The sequence below is a fragment of the Denticeps clupeoides genome, chromosome 6, assembly GCF_900700375.1.
Source record: "Denticeps clupeoides chromosome 6, fDenClu1.1, whole genome shotgun sequence".
NCBI classification, from domain to species: Eukaryota; Metazoa; Chordata; class Actinopteri; order Clupeiformes; family Denticipitidae; genus Denticeps; species Denticeps clupeoides.
This window is the reverse complement of record NC_041712.1, coordinates 4,701,052-4,716,645: the sequence shown is the minus strand read 5'-3', so window position 1 is coordinate 4,716,645 and position 15,594 is coordinate 4,701,052. Positions and strand designations below refer to the sequence as shown.

At 41.8% G+C, this 15,594-nt stretch overlaps 1 protein-coding gene across 1 annotated transcript in view; it reads right to left on the bottom strand.

Moving 5' to 3' along the window:
• slc8a2a (solute carrier family 8 member 2a) overlaps positions 1–14,488 on the bottom strand; it is a 44,207-nt gene extending 29,719 nt beyond the window's left edge. The window contains exons 1-2 of the mRNA XM_028983097.1: positions 14,391–14,488; positions 2,310–2,888 (exon numbers count right to left, since the gene is read on the bottom strand). Coding sequence (XP_028838930.1) covers positions 2,310–2,627 — 318 coding nt within the window. The 5' untranslated portion in view covers positions 2,628–2,888; positions 14,391–14,488. The remainder of the gene's footprint in view (positions 1–2,309; positions 2,889–14,390) is intronic.
• Between the last annotated feature and the right edge of the window lie 1,106 nt (positions 14,489–15,594).

Here is a 15,594-nt window from a genome sequence, read left to right as displayed (position 1 = left end):
GTGAACGCACTCCAGCAGCCATAGTGAGCGAGTGCTGGTTAGCACATGCAGTGATGGGCAGAAAGACATAATCCATAGACAAGCAGAGTTCATACCAGGAAATCAGTCAGGCAGAGAATGGTGGGCAGAGAGACATAATCCATAAACAAGCAGTAGAGCAGACAAGAAAAATCCAAATGAGAGTGGTTGGGGAAGCAGTGGGGTCAAACACAGGAATGCAATCAGAAAACGGCAGCAGCAGCAGCACAGAGAGTATAAACACACTCCCACCATATTTTTCAAACTGAGATTCTTTGTGGGTCTTGGGTCGTACGCTGGCTGTGGGGTCGTACGCACACATAGATCCTAGCTTTGGTCTGAGGGCTTTGGCAGACCCTTGCTTGACACCCACATCTAGTCCCCAGGGTGATACACAGATGCAATCCATCTTCGGCGATCAATCTGTCTCCTCATTGTGGCGGAGGCCTGAATGGGGACTCACCAAGCTAGGTCCCAGGGAACCACACTGGGCAATGTCCAGTGATAGGCCAGTGGATGACGTGACATGCATAGTTTGTGGGTCAAGCCAAGCAGTAACAACGTAGGTAACAACTTCTCGAGCTTTCGGTTGATTCTTTCAGTCTGCCTGTTCAGTCTGGATTGGGGATGATAGCCCGAGGTCAGACTGACTGTGACTCCCAGTTGTCACCAGAACTGGCGCTATAAGTGGGCATTGAAATGTGGGCCCTGGTACCAGAGGACCATTCCTCTGGTACCATCTTTATTGCCAGTAGTTCTCAGTTCCCTACATCATAGTTTAGGCGAATGGGTGGAGCTTTTTGTCTTTTGCGGTCCAAAATAAGAGGACAGCCCCCACCCCGAGGTTGGAAGTGTCAACATCACCATCTCATCTTTGATCCCCTCTTGTAACCCTTGGCGAGTGCTGCTTCTGTCCATCCAATTTGAATGGCCAAAGTCTGGAACTCAATAGCATATTCAGACACCCTCCTGGGGCCTTGTCATAGGGTTAGGAGATGCCGGGAGGCTGTCTGCCTGTGTTGGCTTGAAAGACATTTTGTGTTGCCATGATAAAATCCCCCATGTTCCTGCAGAGTGGGTTACGATGGCAAAACAGAGCATGTCCTCAGCTGTGTGCTTAGCTTCTCATATGCTTTCTTCAATGGTGAGGTCTCTGTAATGTGGGTCTAATGCACTAGAAACACAGGGTGGGGAAGAAAAGCATAGAATCTCACAACCCCATCCTTGACCTCTCCATTTTTTCACTGTTTTCACTTATTAACCGTTTGACACATGTGGCAATGGCTACTGATCCACGTGGAAACAGAATTGCTTGAATGTGTTTTAAGGATAAAAACATCAATAGTAAGGCATATTTCGATGAATTTTACATTTACAGCATTTGGCAGATACAGCAGAGTGACATACACAAGTGCTTTAAGATGGCTATCATTGGCTCACTTGGACCTGATCCACAAATACCATTAACAACTCTTATTATAATAATATATTTTTTTCCTAAAGTTTTCATAAAAAGGGAGGTTTTTAATTTTCCTTGGATAGTGACTCAACTGAACATCTAGTGAAAGTTCATTCCACCATGTAGGAGCCAAGACAGGCAAGAGTCTAGATCAGGAGTCTCAAACTTGCACTTGCGGCACTTGGTATTTAGTGTATATATATTTTTTCTGTGGATGCTCTCTTAAGAATGAGCAAAAAAACCTAAAATATACCGATAATAACTAAAGTTACACTTTACCACCTTTTGTGTTTAAGGTACATTTTTTTTTGCAAGCAGAGAAACATTTCACAACAACAATGGAGCATCCGTGTAACATCTCACAGCCATCATAGAATTACTACTTCTTACTGTGTTTAAAAAGAGCATGTTTGTTTTAGAGTTTCACCGGTGTTAGAATGGTAGTAAAGAGGAAAGGCCCATGGTCTCAGCACAAATGAAAAGAGGAACATGACCAACCAAGTCCATCTTAGTTGTGTCATATATTATTTTTAGCTGTTATTTTATTTTTTTTATATAGTGCTTTTGGATTGGTCTGATTACTAGGCACAACATCACAAATATATCACAAAGTGCTGCTTTTGCTATTTAAATCTGTTCAAAATCTATTCAGTTTTGAAATAGAGCCAGCCTAATCATCCAGTAATTGTCTATAATCTTGGAATTAAAATATAATATATAATATAATGTCAATATTAGTCAGATCATGTACTCAACTATAAGGGATCTAAAAAGCACAACTTATGATGGATCAATTCTTAATTAAATATTACATTAAGATGAAGAAGACTACCTGTGAAGTGATCACCTCGATGGCAGACATGAAGCGGTCAGCAATGATAGACACTCCCAGAAACATGTAGAGTAGGCAGGAAAAGTAGACAATAGCCCGGCCTGCCTGTTCACCCATACTATATTCCTGTGGCAACCACTCTGGTAGCAGGATTCCAGGCTTACATACCACTGGCTCAGAGCACGAGCGCTTTGCAACTGCACTATCCCCTGCACTGGTGCTGCTATGGTTATTTTTTAATGAGTACGCCCATGAGTCCATGAAGCATATGAGCGAGACTATGAATAGAGAGAATGAGCCCACTGAAACATCCATCATAGCCTGGAGGAGGAAAGATTGCAAGAAGAAGGATGGGCCTTCTCTGTGGCAGAAAAGCCTCTTTATGGTTGCTATTCAGAGGGCTTGGGCTAGTATTAAGATGGCTTCTGTCAGTCTCTTTTTTACATTTTGACTTCCTTATAGCAAAATAAACAGCCCTTTTTTGCTGACATCACCCGTGTTGAAAATGTTTAGGCTGTTAAAATGGCATTTATCTTGGTTCAATGATGGGGTCCTTTCCAGGTCTTTTCATAGGAAATCCTTGGAAAAAAGAAAAAATATCCATTAGTTATGTTTCTGATCATTATTTCACCCTTAAATCACTAACATCATGTCAAGTAAAATAAAAAACACATTGTCTATACCTGTCTACCCTGACCTGTTTCCTGACCCAGCCACCATTATTATCATGTCTATCACAGTCACCTCATGCAATACAGTGTACCACCACACCTTTATAAGGACGAAGGGAAGAGAGGGGTCCATATCAGGGGGTAGTGGACACTAAAATAAGTAATTGGTAATAACTGCAATTTTGATCCTGTAAGATGTAGCCCCTTAGACATTTGAGATCCATGTATCTGACTGTGTATAAATGTTCACCACAAGATGCTAGCACAATATTAAACATATTTTTACTGTTCATATCTTATAAATGTAATACATTACTGTCAGTAGTTAAAGGGACAGTCCCCCTCGAGACTCTCAGAGTTAAGTGTCTTGCTCAGGGACACAATGGTATCAAGTGGGGTTTGAACCTGTGACTTTGTGGTCTTCTGTGTTACCCACTAGGTTACAACCACCCTTGATGAACCTATTGATAAACTTGGAGAACCCACTGTCAATCTGATTGGGGCTTGTAGAAAACCAGAGCATCCGTATTTCTCCAGGGTCTCAATCAATTCAAGCAAAAAAAACACTTTCACTATTTACTTTCCCTATCTTATATAAAATTTTCATGACCATTTACATTGGTAGATTCTCACTGAAGGCATCAAAACTATGAATGAACACATGTGGAGTTATGTACTTAACAAAAAGTTGAGACCTGACCTCCACAGTCACCGGACCTGAACCCAATCCAGAAGGTTTGGGGTGAGCTGGACCAACAAGTGCTAAACACCTCTGGGAACTCCTTCAAGACTGTTGGAAAACCATTTCAGGTGACGCTCTCTTGAAGCTCATTGAGAGAATGCCATGAGTGTGCAAAGCAGTAATCAGAGCAAAGGGCGGCTATTTAGAAGAAACTAAAAGAAAAAAAACATGTTTTCAGTTATTTCGTAACTCATTCATTCATAGTTTTGGTACCTTCAGTGAGAATCTACCAATGTAAATGGTCATGAAAATAAAGAAAACACATTGAAAGAGAAGGTGTGTCCAAACCTTTGGCACACTCTGTGAACCCGCAACCCGCAGTCGATCACAATGACAATCACTTCACTTTCACAACATCATGTACAGTCTCAGTCTCACTTTACTTCACCCCGTGAAGCATGCACTTCCAGGCTATCGTACCTATCTTTCGTACCGTACCTATCGTTATATGCTTGAGGCTCACTTACTTGTGTAAGTGTTTTTATGATTTTGATTCGTTGATTTTGATCATGTTAAAAGCATTTCACAGGTTTGTAAATTTTTCCCTTTTGTTATAAATTTGTTTTATGAAATGTCAGTTTGTTTTATGTAATGTTAATTTGTTTTGCACCTGTTGACACAACGAAATGTGTCCTCTGCATTTAACATATCACCCTCAGTGAGCAGTGGGGGAGCAGTGTATGGGGACGGTACCTTGCACCACTCAAGGCGACCACCTTGGTGGTTCAGGATTTTAAGGCGCGACCCTTCAGTTATGAGTCTACTTCCTTCCCCGCAAGGCCACCACTGTAAATAAATGTGGCAGTGCTGGAGGCAAGACACAATGTGACAATGCCCACAAAATGCTCAAATACATCTATACGCAATTACGGTACATTTCACTTAGAGCGACACACACACACACTTGGAGCTAAACCTTGGAGGTTTGAGCCACATCTCTACATTTACATTTAAGGCATTTGGCAGAGGTCCAGAGCGACCTACAACGTGCTTCCATGTTACCATCGATGAAGAGATCAATTCTGCTTCACTAGGACTCCCAAGACACAGTGCCTCCCTCTTCTGTCTCTACTCCTGCTCTTTCTTATTCCCTCTCTTCTGTCTAACGTCTCTCTGCACTCTTTATTTTATTTGCTACGCACAAACCTATTTTGAATCATGGTTCATGGCGTAGGAGCAAATATATGATATTTGAAAACCATGTCTCAAAAGTCAACAGTCTACCCACCATCTGTAGTTACAACTGTTCAATAATAATATATCAACAATACGTGTTTTTCTCCTCTCTGAGTGCACATGACTCGCTGCATGACTGAAGGTGGTCGGACATCTCACTGAACACCAAACGATGTAGAAGTGTGGGCCTCGATGTGGGCGGTGAGGAGGAAGCTGCAGCGGATGATACGAGGAGCAGAAAGGGTAAACTGATGCGGTAAGGTGGGGTAAACACTTCTCCCATTTCCTCTGTCTGCCTCAGGTACCTGGCCAGCATGGATTATTTCACCCCACTGCACCAAAGCAGACTAAATAAAAGGAAATGAAAACCAGAGAAGCTGTTTTTTTTTAATAATATTATTGTTTTTATATCTACGTTTTTATTATTTTGTTTTTAGGGGACCTAAGAAGGACAACTGGAAATGGAGATGTATAATGCAAAGTTTACAGCTGGGAATGTGCATGTGAAGATGTTGTCATTTTGACTTTATTGACATAAATATTCTATTTATGGACGATAATGTCTTATTCACTAAAAGAGACTGCCACAACCTGTGCTTCACTATGTCAACAATAAAGACAATTACTTATAATAATGATGATAATCATATTACTCATATTTAATTAATCAGTTGTGTTAACTACACTAACAAATTAATTATCATTCTGTGCCCATTGATCAGTGGAACATGAGATGTTTAGTAATTGCTTTTTCAATAATAAAAAAAAAATATTACTAATCCTGTCTACCAATCAACACAAACAAAATCAGTACGAACATCAGATGACAGCATAATGATTCATCACAGATGGCGGTGATGCAAGTATGTACTAGCAGGGTTGGTTCAATTCAAACCTGCCTAAATTGTGGTTAATTACATTGGTTGGTGGAAAAAGCTTATGAATGGAATATTTGCATAAATGTAGAGAGGCACAATTTCAGCAACAACTATTGTTCAGTTCTAATGGAATGCAAAAGTTCACCTCAATACTTTGTAATGTATCCTTGGTTGGCAGTGACAGAGATCAAACATTTTCTGTAGGTTTCCACCAGGTTTGCATACACTTTAGCTTGTATTTTGGCCCATTCTTCCATGCAGATCTTATCAAGAGCTGACATGTTTTGGGTCTGTTGCTGGACACAGATTCTCTATTGATTCGCTAGGCCACTCCAGAATCTTGTAGTACTTTTTATGTAGACACTCCCTTGTTGCTTGTGTTTGGGATCATTGTCATGCTGGAAGATCTAAGCCACGTTTCATCTTCAACACTCTCACTGATGGACGGAGATTTTTGCCAAAAATCTCATGACACATGGCCCCATTCATCCTTTCCTTAATACAGATCAGTCGTCCTGTTCCCTTTGCAGAAAAGCAGCCCCAAAGCATAATGTTTCCACATGTGGTGTGTTAATAATAGTATCCTTTGTTACTGTGGTCCCAGCTCTCTTTGGGTCATTGACCAGTCCCCCCCATGTTGTTCCAGGCTGTCTCCTCACTGTTCTCAAGATCGTTTGTAACCCACAAGGTGATATCTCGCATGGACCCCCCGTTCGAGGAAGATTGTCACTGATTCAATTTTCTAATAATTTCTAACAGTTGATTTACAAAACAATAAATGTTGGGGACGCACCTGTCACCAACCATGGAACAGGTGTGAGTAATTAGGGACATGGCTGGAGCCGGGTTATAAGGAACTTCGGAGCGGCCGGTCGGGCCTGCAACATTTTATGTGGACCCTGCAACTTAGATGTTTGGTTCTTTTCACTTCTGGCGCCTGTGAGTTTGTTTATGTTCTGCCCTTTTGTTTCCCCTGTTGTTGGCCCTCATGCCGGTTTTGTTTCCTTGTATTAATAAATAAATATTTCCCAGTATGTCCCGCCTCTGCGCTTCATTCCCCCGTCAGCTCACGGACATGACAGTAGGAACATACTTTTCCTTCCTCACTATGGTATTCCTGGTTCAGTAATATCATAGATCCCAGTTGTTTAGTTTGTGCAGTTTCACGTCATGCACTTGTGCCTTGTGCCATTTCTCAAGCAAGACAGAATGAGCGATCTACCTTGGTGGCACAGTAAGCATGTCTCAAGTGCCTGGAGGTGAGGATGAGTATTGGTATCCCAGGGACACTACATACAGGGTTCCTTGTCCAGCTCCAAAATCAATTCAACATCCTGGAGCTTCTCTGCTGGGTGACTCTGATGATAAAGCAAGAAACTGCATGGAACTAGCCCTGGGAGAACTGTCTGGAGCTGCAAGACAGACATGAGGGTAATTTTGAGGTAGACCAAGAGTGGAAGTGCTACCAGCAACTATGAAACCATACCCCAAGGACATGCATTTCTGGTTGATGTCCACGCTGAGGCCAACACACTGAATCCTTCACAACCGAAAACCACACACGACGGCGGCGTCAGACACCATGAACCAGTTCCAATGGTCCCAAAATCTGCGCTCCGTGATCTTAACCTGGAGTGCACACAGAGGGTGTGAAAGTACACATGTATGAAGCTACGTGTTGGAAGTGTCTGTGCCAAGGAATTAAAAATGTACCTACTTGGTGGACACCTTTAGCCTCCACAAAGTCAAACAGTCCAAGGACTGGGGTATTTTTCATCAATTCAAGATGTCTATTTATTCAGGTGGAGAGGAATAAAATGGTGCTTTGTCAGCTAAAAAAGCAGAATAAAAGGGGGTGATAAATCACGTCTACGGAAGCAGATCGTGTAGAACTCCAGCTAATGATGAAGTTTGCACTTTCCTAGTAATATGTGCAGCAGGTTTAGTAACTCACCTATGAACCAGAAGACCCAGGTTAAAATCCCACTCACTGCCATTGTGTCCCTGGGCAAGACACTTAACATTAAGTCGCTCCAGGGGGGACTGTCCCTGTAACTACTGATTGTAAGTCGCTTTGGATAAGTGTGTCTGGTAAATGCTGTAAATGTAATGTAAATGTGTTAAATATTTTTATGTTTTCTACATCAGAGGCAAATGTAAACTTGAGCAATTATAATTTTATTAAACCAGATGATTTCAGCGCCAAGCACCAGTGGCCTCCTCCAAGTCTAGAACAACACAGCCCAGAGATGTTCTCAAGTCAAGGTGCCACTGAACAAAGTACCGTCCCCACACACTGCTCCCTGGGCGACTGTCATGGCTTCCCACTGCTTACCAAGGGTGAGGGTTAAAAGCAGAGGACACATTTCGTTGTGTCACTGTCTGCTGTGCTGTAGTGTGTTTCCAATGATAATCACTTCACTTTCACTTTCAACATGCACTTCAGAGGACTTTTTCAATTTGCAATGTGAAGAAACATCATGAAAGCTTTGTGCTTGATAAACGTTTTTTAAAATCACATATGGTCTAAAATCCATTCTGACAATGTTCTACCACCAATCATAGGCCAAAGGCACTAAACTGGCAAGTCCCTCATCTTTGCAAATATTGAGGAAAATAACTAACTAAAGCAATTACAAATCCGACAAACGCTGACCAACACATATAGGCCAGGGTTTAGGCAAAGGGTTTAGACTACAGAATACAGGGAGTGCAGAATTATTAGGCAAATGAGTATTTTGTCCACATCATCCTCTTCATGCATGTTGTCTTACTCCAAGCTGTATAGGCTCCAAAGCCTACTACCAATTAAGCATATTAGGTGATGTGCATCTCTGTAATGAGAAGAGGTGTGGTCTAATGACATCAACACCCTATATCAGGTGTGCACAATTATTAGGCAACTTCCTTTCCTTTGGCAAAATGGGTCAAAAGAAGGACTTGACAGGCTCAGAAAAGTCAAAAATAGTGAGATATCTTGCAGAGGCATGCAGCACTCTTAAAATTGCAAAGCTTCTGAAGCGTGATCATCGAACAATCAAGCGTTTCATTCAAAATAGTCAACAGGGTTGCAAGAAGCATGTGGAAAAACCAAGGCACAAAATAACTGCCCATGAACAGAGAAAAGTCAAGCGTGCAGCTGCCAAGATGCCACTTGCCACCAGTTTGGCCATATTTCAGAGCTGCAACATCACTGGAGTGCCCAAAAGCACAAGGTGTGCAATACTCAGAGACATGGCCAAGGTAAGAAAGGCTGAAAGACGACCACCACTGAACAAGACACACAAGCTGAAACGTCAAGACTGGGCCAAGAAATATCTCTGATTGATTTTTCTAAGGTTTTATGGACTGATGAAATGAGAGTGAGTCTTGATGGGCCAGATGGATGGGCCCGTGGCTGGATTGGTGAAGGGCAGAGAGCTAGCAAGGTGGAGGTGGAATACTGGTTTGGGCTGGTATCATCAAAGATGAGCTTGTGGGGCCTTTTCGGATTGAGGATGGAGTCAAGCTCAACTCCCAGTCCTACTGCCAGTTTCTTGCAGACACCTTCTTCAAGCAGTGATACAGGAAGAAGTCTGCATCCTTCAAGAAAAACATGATTTTCATGCAGGACAATGCTCCATCACACGCGTCCAAGTACTCCACAGCGTGGCTGGCAAGAAAGGGTATAAAAGAAGAAAAACTAATGACATGGCCTCCTTGTTCACCTGATCTGAACCCCATTGAGAACCTGTGGTCCATCATCAAATGTGAGATTTACAAGGAGGGAAAACAGTACACCTCTCTGAACAGTGTCTGGGAGGCTGTGGTTGCTGCTGCACGCAATGTTGATGGTGAACAGATCAAAACACTGAGAGAATCCATGAATGGCAGGCTTTTGAGTGTCCTTGCAAAGAAAGGTGGCTATATTGGTCGCTGATTTGTTTTTGTTTTGTTTTCGAATGTCAGAAATGTATATTTGTGAATGTGGAGATGCTATATTGGTTTCACTGGTAAAAATAAATAATTGAAATGGGTATATATTTGTTTTTTTGTTAAGTTGCCTAATAATTATGCACAGTAATAGTCACCTGCACACACAGATATCCCCCTAAAATAGCTAAAAATAAAAACAAAAACATTCAGCTTTGATATTAATGAGTTTTTTGGGTTCATTGAGAACATGGTTGTTGTTCAATAATAAAATTATTCCTCAAAAATACAACTTGCCTAATAATTCTGCTCTCCCTGTTGATGAATTTCAGAAATATTAATTCTGACAGTGTCTTTGCACTTAGTCTGGCTCTGTGAGGGCGCATGATTATTCCACCATGATTGAACTCCCTCTTCACAGGTGCACTGGTGGCAAGCACAGCCAGACACTCATAGCCACAAAATAAAGCCTTGGGAAAGACTTCTGTTGCCTTTGCCAGAAGTGAAGTCCTCCTTTGTCATCTCCATGACCTAACAACTAAATATAGCAGATCAGCTCTGCCTTGGTCAATGGTTTTCTTTATTTCTTTGTACCCAGAAAAGAGATTTTCGGTGGTGGGGGCTACTTCTCTTGTCTGGTACATTGACTTTGCATGCCTCAGCCAAGACAAGTTCTTAAAAAGTGAAAGTGAAGTGTTGTCAGTGCAGCACATCACACGGTGACACAACAAAATGTGTCCTCTGCTGTTAACCATCACCCTTGGTGAGTAGTGATCAGCCATGACAGGCGCCTGAGGAGCAGTGTGTAGGGACGGTACTTTGCTCAGTGGCTCCACAGTGAAACCTTGGCAGATCAGGATTCAAACCACCTTCTGATTACGCGGCTGCTTCCTTAACTGCTAGGACCATTTCACCAAGAAATCCACACTTATATTATAATGACAATAATATACACACAGTTATTGTTTTGTGTATACCTGTGTGATAAGTATACCTATACTCATCTCCTTCACCTCACAGCCAAAAGAAGCAAAATGATGGGTCTAGCGATGCAGACATCATGTGGACAGTTTCTCTGACATTCACAAACATCCCATGAAAACGGATCTGGGAGGACTTCTGTAGAGCTTTTGCTCAGCATCCTGATGAGGTGACTGTTCAGTGAGAGCACACAAGGTTCCTGGCTTCATGAAATGGGGTCAAAACTTTTTTCAGCTGACCTCATTGTTCTGGCTGGCACAGGTTTTTATGACCTTGGGCTTCCAGGAGTGAATTTAGCTTTTGTAGGTCCAAGTTAGTGACTGACACCAGAAGGCAGAGAGTACTGTTCCATCATGCTGATACTGCTGAGGGGATACTGCAGTTTGTGGCATACTCTGTCTCAACTGCTTCTTGTAGATCAATCAATTGCTCCTTATGGTTTCCAAGTCATCCTGATACTCCTCACTTAGGTCACTGTTTTACAGACCTTCATAATCATCGTCATCATCATCTTCATTACTTGTTGCAGAGGGAAAAACTGTGAAGGTTTTTTTTCATGTTTGATGCATATTCACAGATAATGTCATTTATTTTGTGCTTGATTCAAAAAGAATTTCTACAAATGCATCACTAATTCTTTAACCAGTGTGTGACCCTATAAATCTCTCAAATATCTCTCCTCTCACTGGCAAAAATTTCCTGAAGTTGGGGTGCTGAATTAAAGACAGGGGTCAATTGCATCCAATGACGAGTCTGAACCAAGAAAGACATCAATGCTAACTGCATTGCTGCAATATTTTTTAGACCATATTGCATTTGTGCAGTAGACTATGCTATTTTGTACAGAGCCCGGGAGGGGTCATGTTAGGGCTTGGGAGAGACACAGAAAGATGCAGTCGAAACGTCCGGGTTGTAGCGAGGGTCAAAGTACAACAAGGGCAACCAGGAACAGACAGCGATAATCCAAAAGACGTGGTCGGGAGAAACGGGAAGCGAACATGGAACAGCTTGCTCAACGTGAATGAATCAACCATGAGTGGCCACTGCATCTTTCTGTGTCACGCTGACCCTGGGGTCTTCCTCTTCTGGGTTGGTCGGTGGGTGGTCACACGCCCCCTGTGGGTACGGTATGGCCATGGCGGCCGTGACACTTTCCTTCCCTGAGTATGTCCAAAATTCATTGCAGAATGCGTCCACGGGATTGACACCTTTTCAGTCTGCCCTATGGCACCAGCCACCTCTGTTCCAAATGATGTTCTCTGATTGGCCGAAGTCCAGATATTCCTGTATGTCTGAAAGTGTGCGCGGTGCAGTCAGACAGAGAGGTGAGTAGCCTGGACCCGTCAAATATACAGAGTAGATTTAGCCACGGATAAATCAGGCTAAAATTTAGACCCGAGCTGGACAAGTTCCTCTTTAGAAAAGCCCGAACCTGAACGTCTTTTCCCACACCTCAGATCCATAGTCTCCATTTCACCAGTTCAGCACAATTTTTCACGCTAATCAAAAATTTGACCGCACAAGCCCGAGTAAAATAACAGGAATTAAACGCTGAAAATGCATCTATAAAACACATTACATGCAGTGATATTTTTTTTATTTCATATACCTTGTTTTATTTCGGCTCAGTGAAGCATTTTAAGCACCAACACATTTTCAGTTGTACCTTTCTTGAACAATCGTGCTTCTGTTGTTACAAGTCAATATTTACAATATGGACAGCAATTTAAAAAGAAGAAAAAGTGAACCTGTAAAACTGCTTTGTTATACACACGATGCCGTCAAAGATTTGTGCTGTTGACCCTAAAGGAAAATTTTGCAACCAAGTTGGTAAACCCAAATTCCACCTGCTTTGAATCGTGAGGAATTCGTAAAATTCTTCTGTGATCAGATCCAACTAATTGGAACACAGTGAAATTCAGTTTTAACATTTTACCATATCTTTAAACAAGCTTTAATATTATATTTCCACTTTTTTTAGCTGACAGGAGTGGCACCCAGTGTGGAACACTGCCCCCTGCTCACCAAGGGTGATGATTAAAAACAGAGGACACATTTCATTGTGTCACCATGTGCTGTGCTGCAGTGTGTCACAATAACTTTCAATAATTAAACCCTGAATCTCATTCCTGTAACCCTGTAACTTCATGTGAGCCATTAAAAATAGTTTTTTTTTTTTCAGGATCAATACAATTTTCTGATTCTATTTATGCAAAATTAGAATAGCTAAATTAAGACAATGATTCATAAAAGTATGCACGTTTACTGATTAATTCTGACATAAATAAGATGTAAACCATGTGTTGGTTTACATCAACCAAAAAAGAATAAAGGAGCAAAGTTAGGAGCACCAGAGTTGGAAAAGTGAGTCTGGAGTCCTGTGGAGGAAGACAGATGAGCCAGATGAGTACAGACAGGGGACACAGACTGCCAGACAAGCAGACAGACCAGCCTGGAGGTGTCTGTTACCACTGTCACTCTTCTGACCACCGGTGATCAGGTCACCTAAGAAGGAGCCATGGTCTCAACTTCTGCAGCGTGGCAGAGTGATACAAGCTATTAAATATTCAGCACAGGGCTGAAACAATGAGACGCGTGCACACACTCACACAAACACTGGGTCCAGGAGAGTCACGTTTTACAGACAACAGTGAAAGTGCCACCGTCACATCGCAGCCAGGACGGGAAAGTTGGATAATTTAACACCATAACCAGACTCCACCTGAGACCTTTGTGATGTTTAGCATATTACTTTGCTGATTAGTCTTAAAACATACATGAAAATGATGTGAAATGAAAATTAAACACATTTATATAAGTAACATTTAATCCTTATTTACCCTGTCGGGCACTTTGCCGGGGAAGTATTCTTTCCGTGCTTTAAAGAAGAAATGTGCTGCTTTAGACCATGATTCACTCATCACACGCAGATTAAAGTGCAGAAAAACAATATGCTGCCTTTTAAAGGTCTAATTAGCTGTAATTATTACATGTGGTATTTACTCCACAACTACATTAAAATGCAGCATGAGCAGCAATAATGATTTCCTTATTCCTCTTCAATTACATCCAACGCTCGGTTAAAAGATGGGAAAACTCACTATACTGTTTCTTTCACGTCCCTGAATAAACCGTAAATGAAGTCGGTATCAGTCCAGTCCAGTCCATGGTAAATAGTGTTTAGGTCGACCGAGGATTGGTGTGGGAGAAATATGATGTCCCAGAGTTAGTTTACTTTAATGGACACACACTTCAGGGTCACGTTTCTAGTATGGAAGCCTTACTGATTGATTGCCTTTATTGACCCGATGTGAGTTTAAGTGTTACAGTACACCATTTCTGTGTGTGTGTGTGTGTTTGTGTGTGTGTGTTGTCACAGTGTTACTCTGTATTAGAATATTACAGTGTTTCGACATATACATCACATGACATCAGAACTTCAGGGTTATTACTTTCTGAGAGCCGCCTTGGAGATAATTAAGAGGAGAGGTGCAGGCCTTGGCTTCTACATGTTAATACAGAATGTATTAACATGCGGGTCACGCAGGCTGTGCAGAAGAATAAAACCTTTACATTAAAATTGCAAAAGTCTGTATGGTTTGTAGCAGCGCTAGTTAGACGCAGGTGAATGGAGGCTGTAGGTGGGACTCATCTGGTGGGAACAACGCGTCACACGGACCAAACGGCGCAAAGCATCTTCAGAAAACACCACCGCACCTACCTTACAGCTGAGAAGACACTGGCCGTGTTGAGCACCAGACGCAACATCTCCATAATCCGCGCGCGCACAACAGGAGGTGCTGCGCGCGCAGCGGCGACACAGCGACAGTGGACGCGGACGCGCGCACTGACTGGCATACTGTACAAACCTACAGCCAATCACATATCACACACATAAATAGTATAGTATATACCATATATACATATATACATACACACAGGCCAAAAGTTTGGACACACCTTCTCTTTCAATGTATTTTCTTTATTTTCACACACACACACACACACTACACTACACTACCCACCAAACGCCACATGTGTTCATTTATAGTTTTGATGCCTTCAGTGAGAATCTACCATGTAAATGGTCATGATAATAAAGAATATACATTGAATGAAAAGGTGTGTCCAAACGTTTGGCCTGTACTGTATGTGTGTGTGTGTGTGTGTGTGTGTGTGTGTGTGTGTGTGTGTATATGGTATATACTACTATACTATATACTATACTATATATATATGTGTGTGTGTGTGTGTGTGTGTATTTTTTTAAATAATAATATTTATATTACACTACCAGCCAATAGTATTAGAACAGTGCAACAGGGTTGATAACTCCCCCTTTTAGAGCAACCCAGGTTGTTAATGACAGACGGCCTCCTTTATTGGAAAGACTCCAAAACACAAAAAGGGACAAATCATGACAACAAATATATATACAAATGTAAATAAACAAAACAAAAACTCCAGAAAATTAACAAAGATGCACTCTAACTATCAAACTCCAACTTAAAAAGCAACCCACTCCTCCGCAATCTCTTAAGACTCCTTGGTACAATGTGTTACCTGGGCTCTCATAGCATTGGCCCAAACCATTTATCTGGCTGACATAATCGATTAACTTGTAAGTCAATCCACAGCCTCCCATAACTGGGTTTCTACTGGCAGAGCCAGGAAATAGGCTCCTATATGCAATGTGCTCGGGCTTTCTGTTAACTTGTACTCAGCCGGCCGGCCTAATCACAAGGCTGACAATCTGTTTTACTTTAACTTTAGGAAGCCTTGGCAAGAGCTGTCAGTAAATAACATGTTTTATTTGACCCTCCTATGGCCGTTCAGAGTGTTTATTATTAGTAACAGACGTCAGTTCATTCATATTTGCAGTACGATGTATAGAGAGAAGTGATTACATCTTGTTTAGACTACTG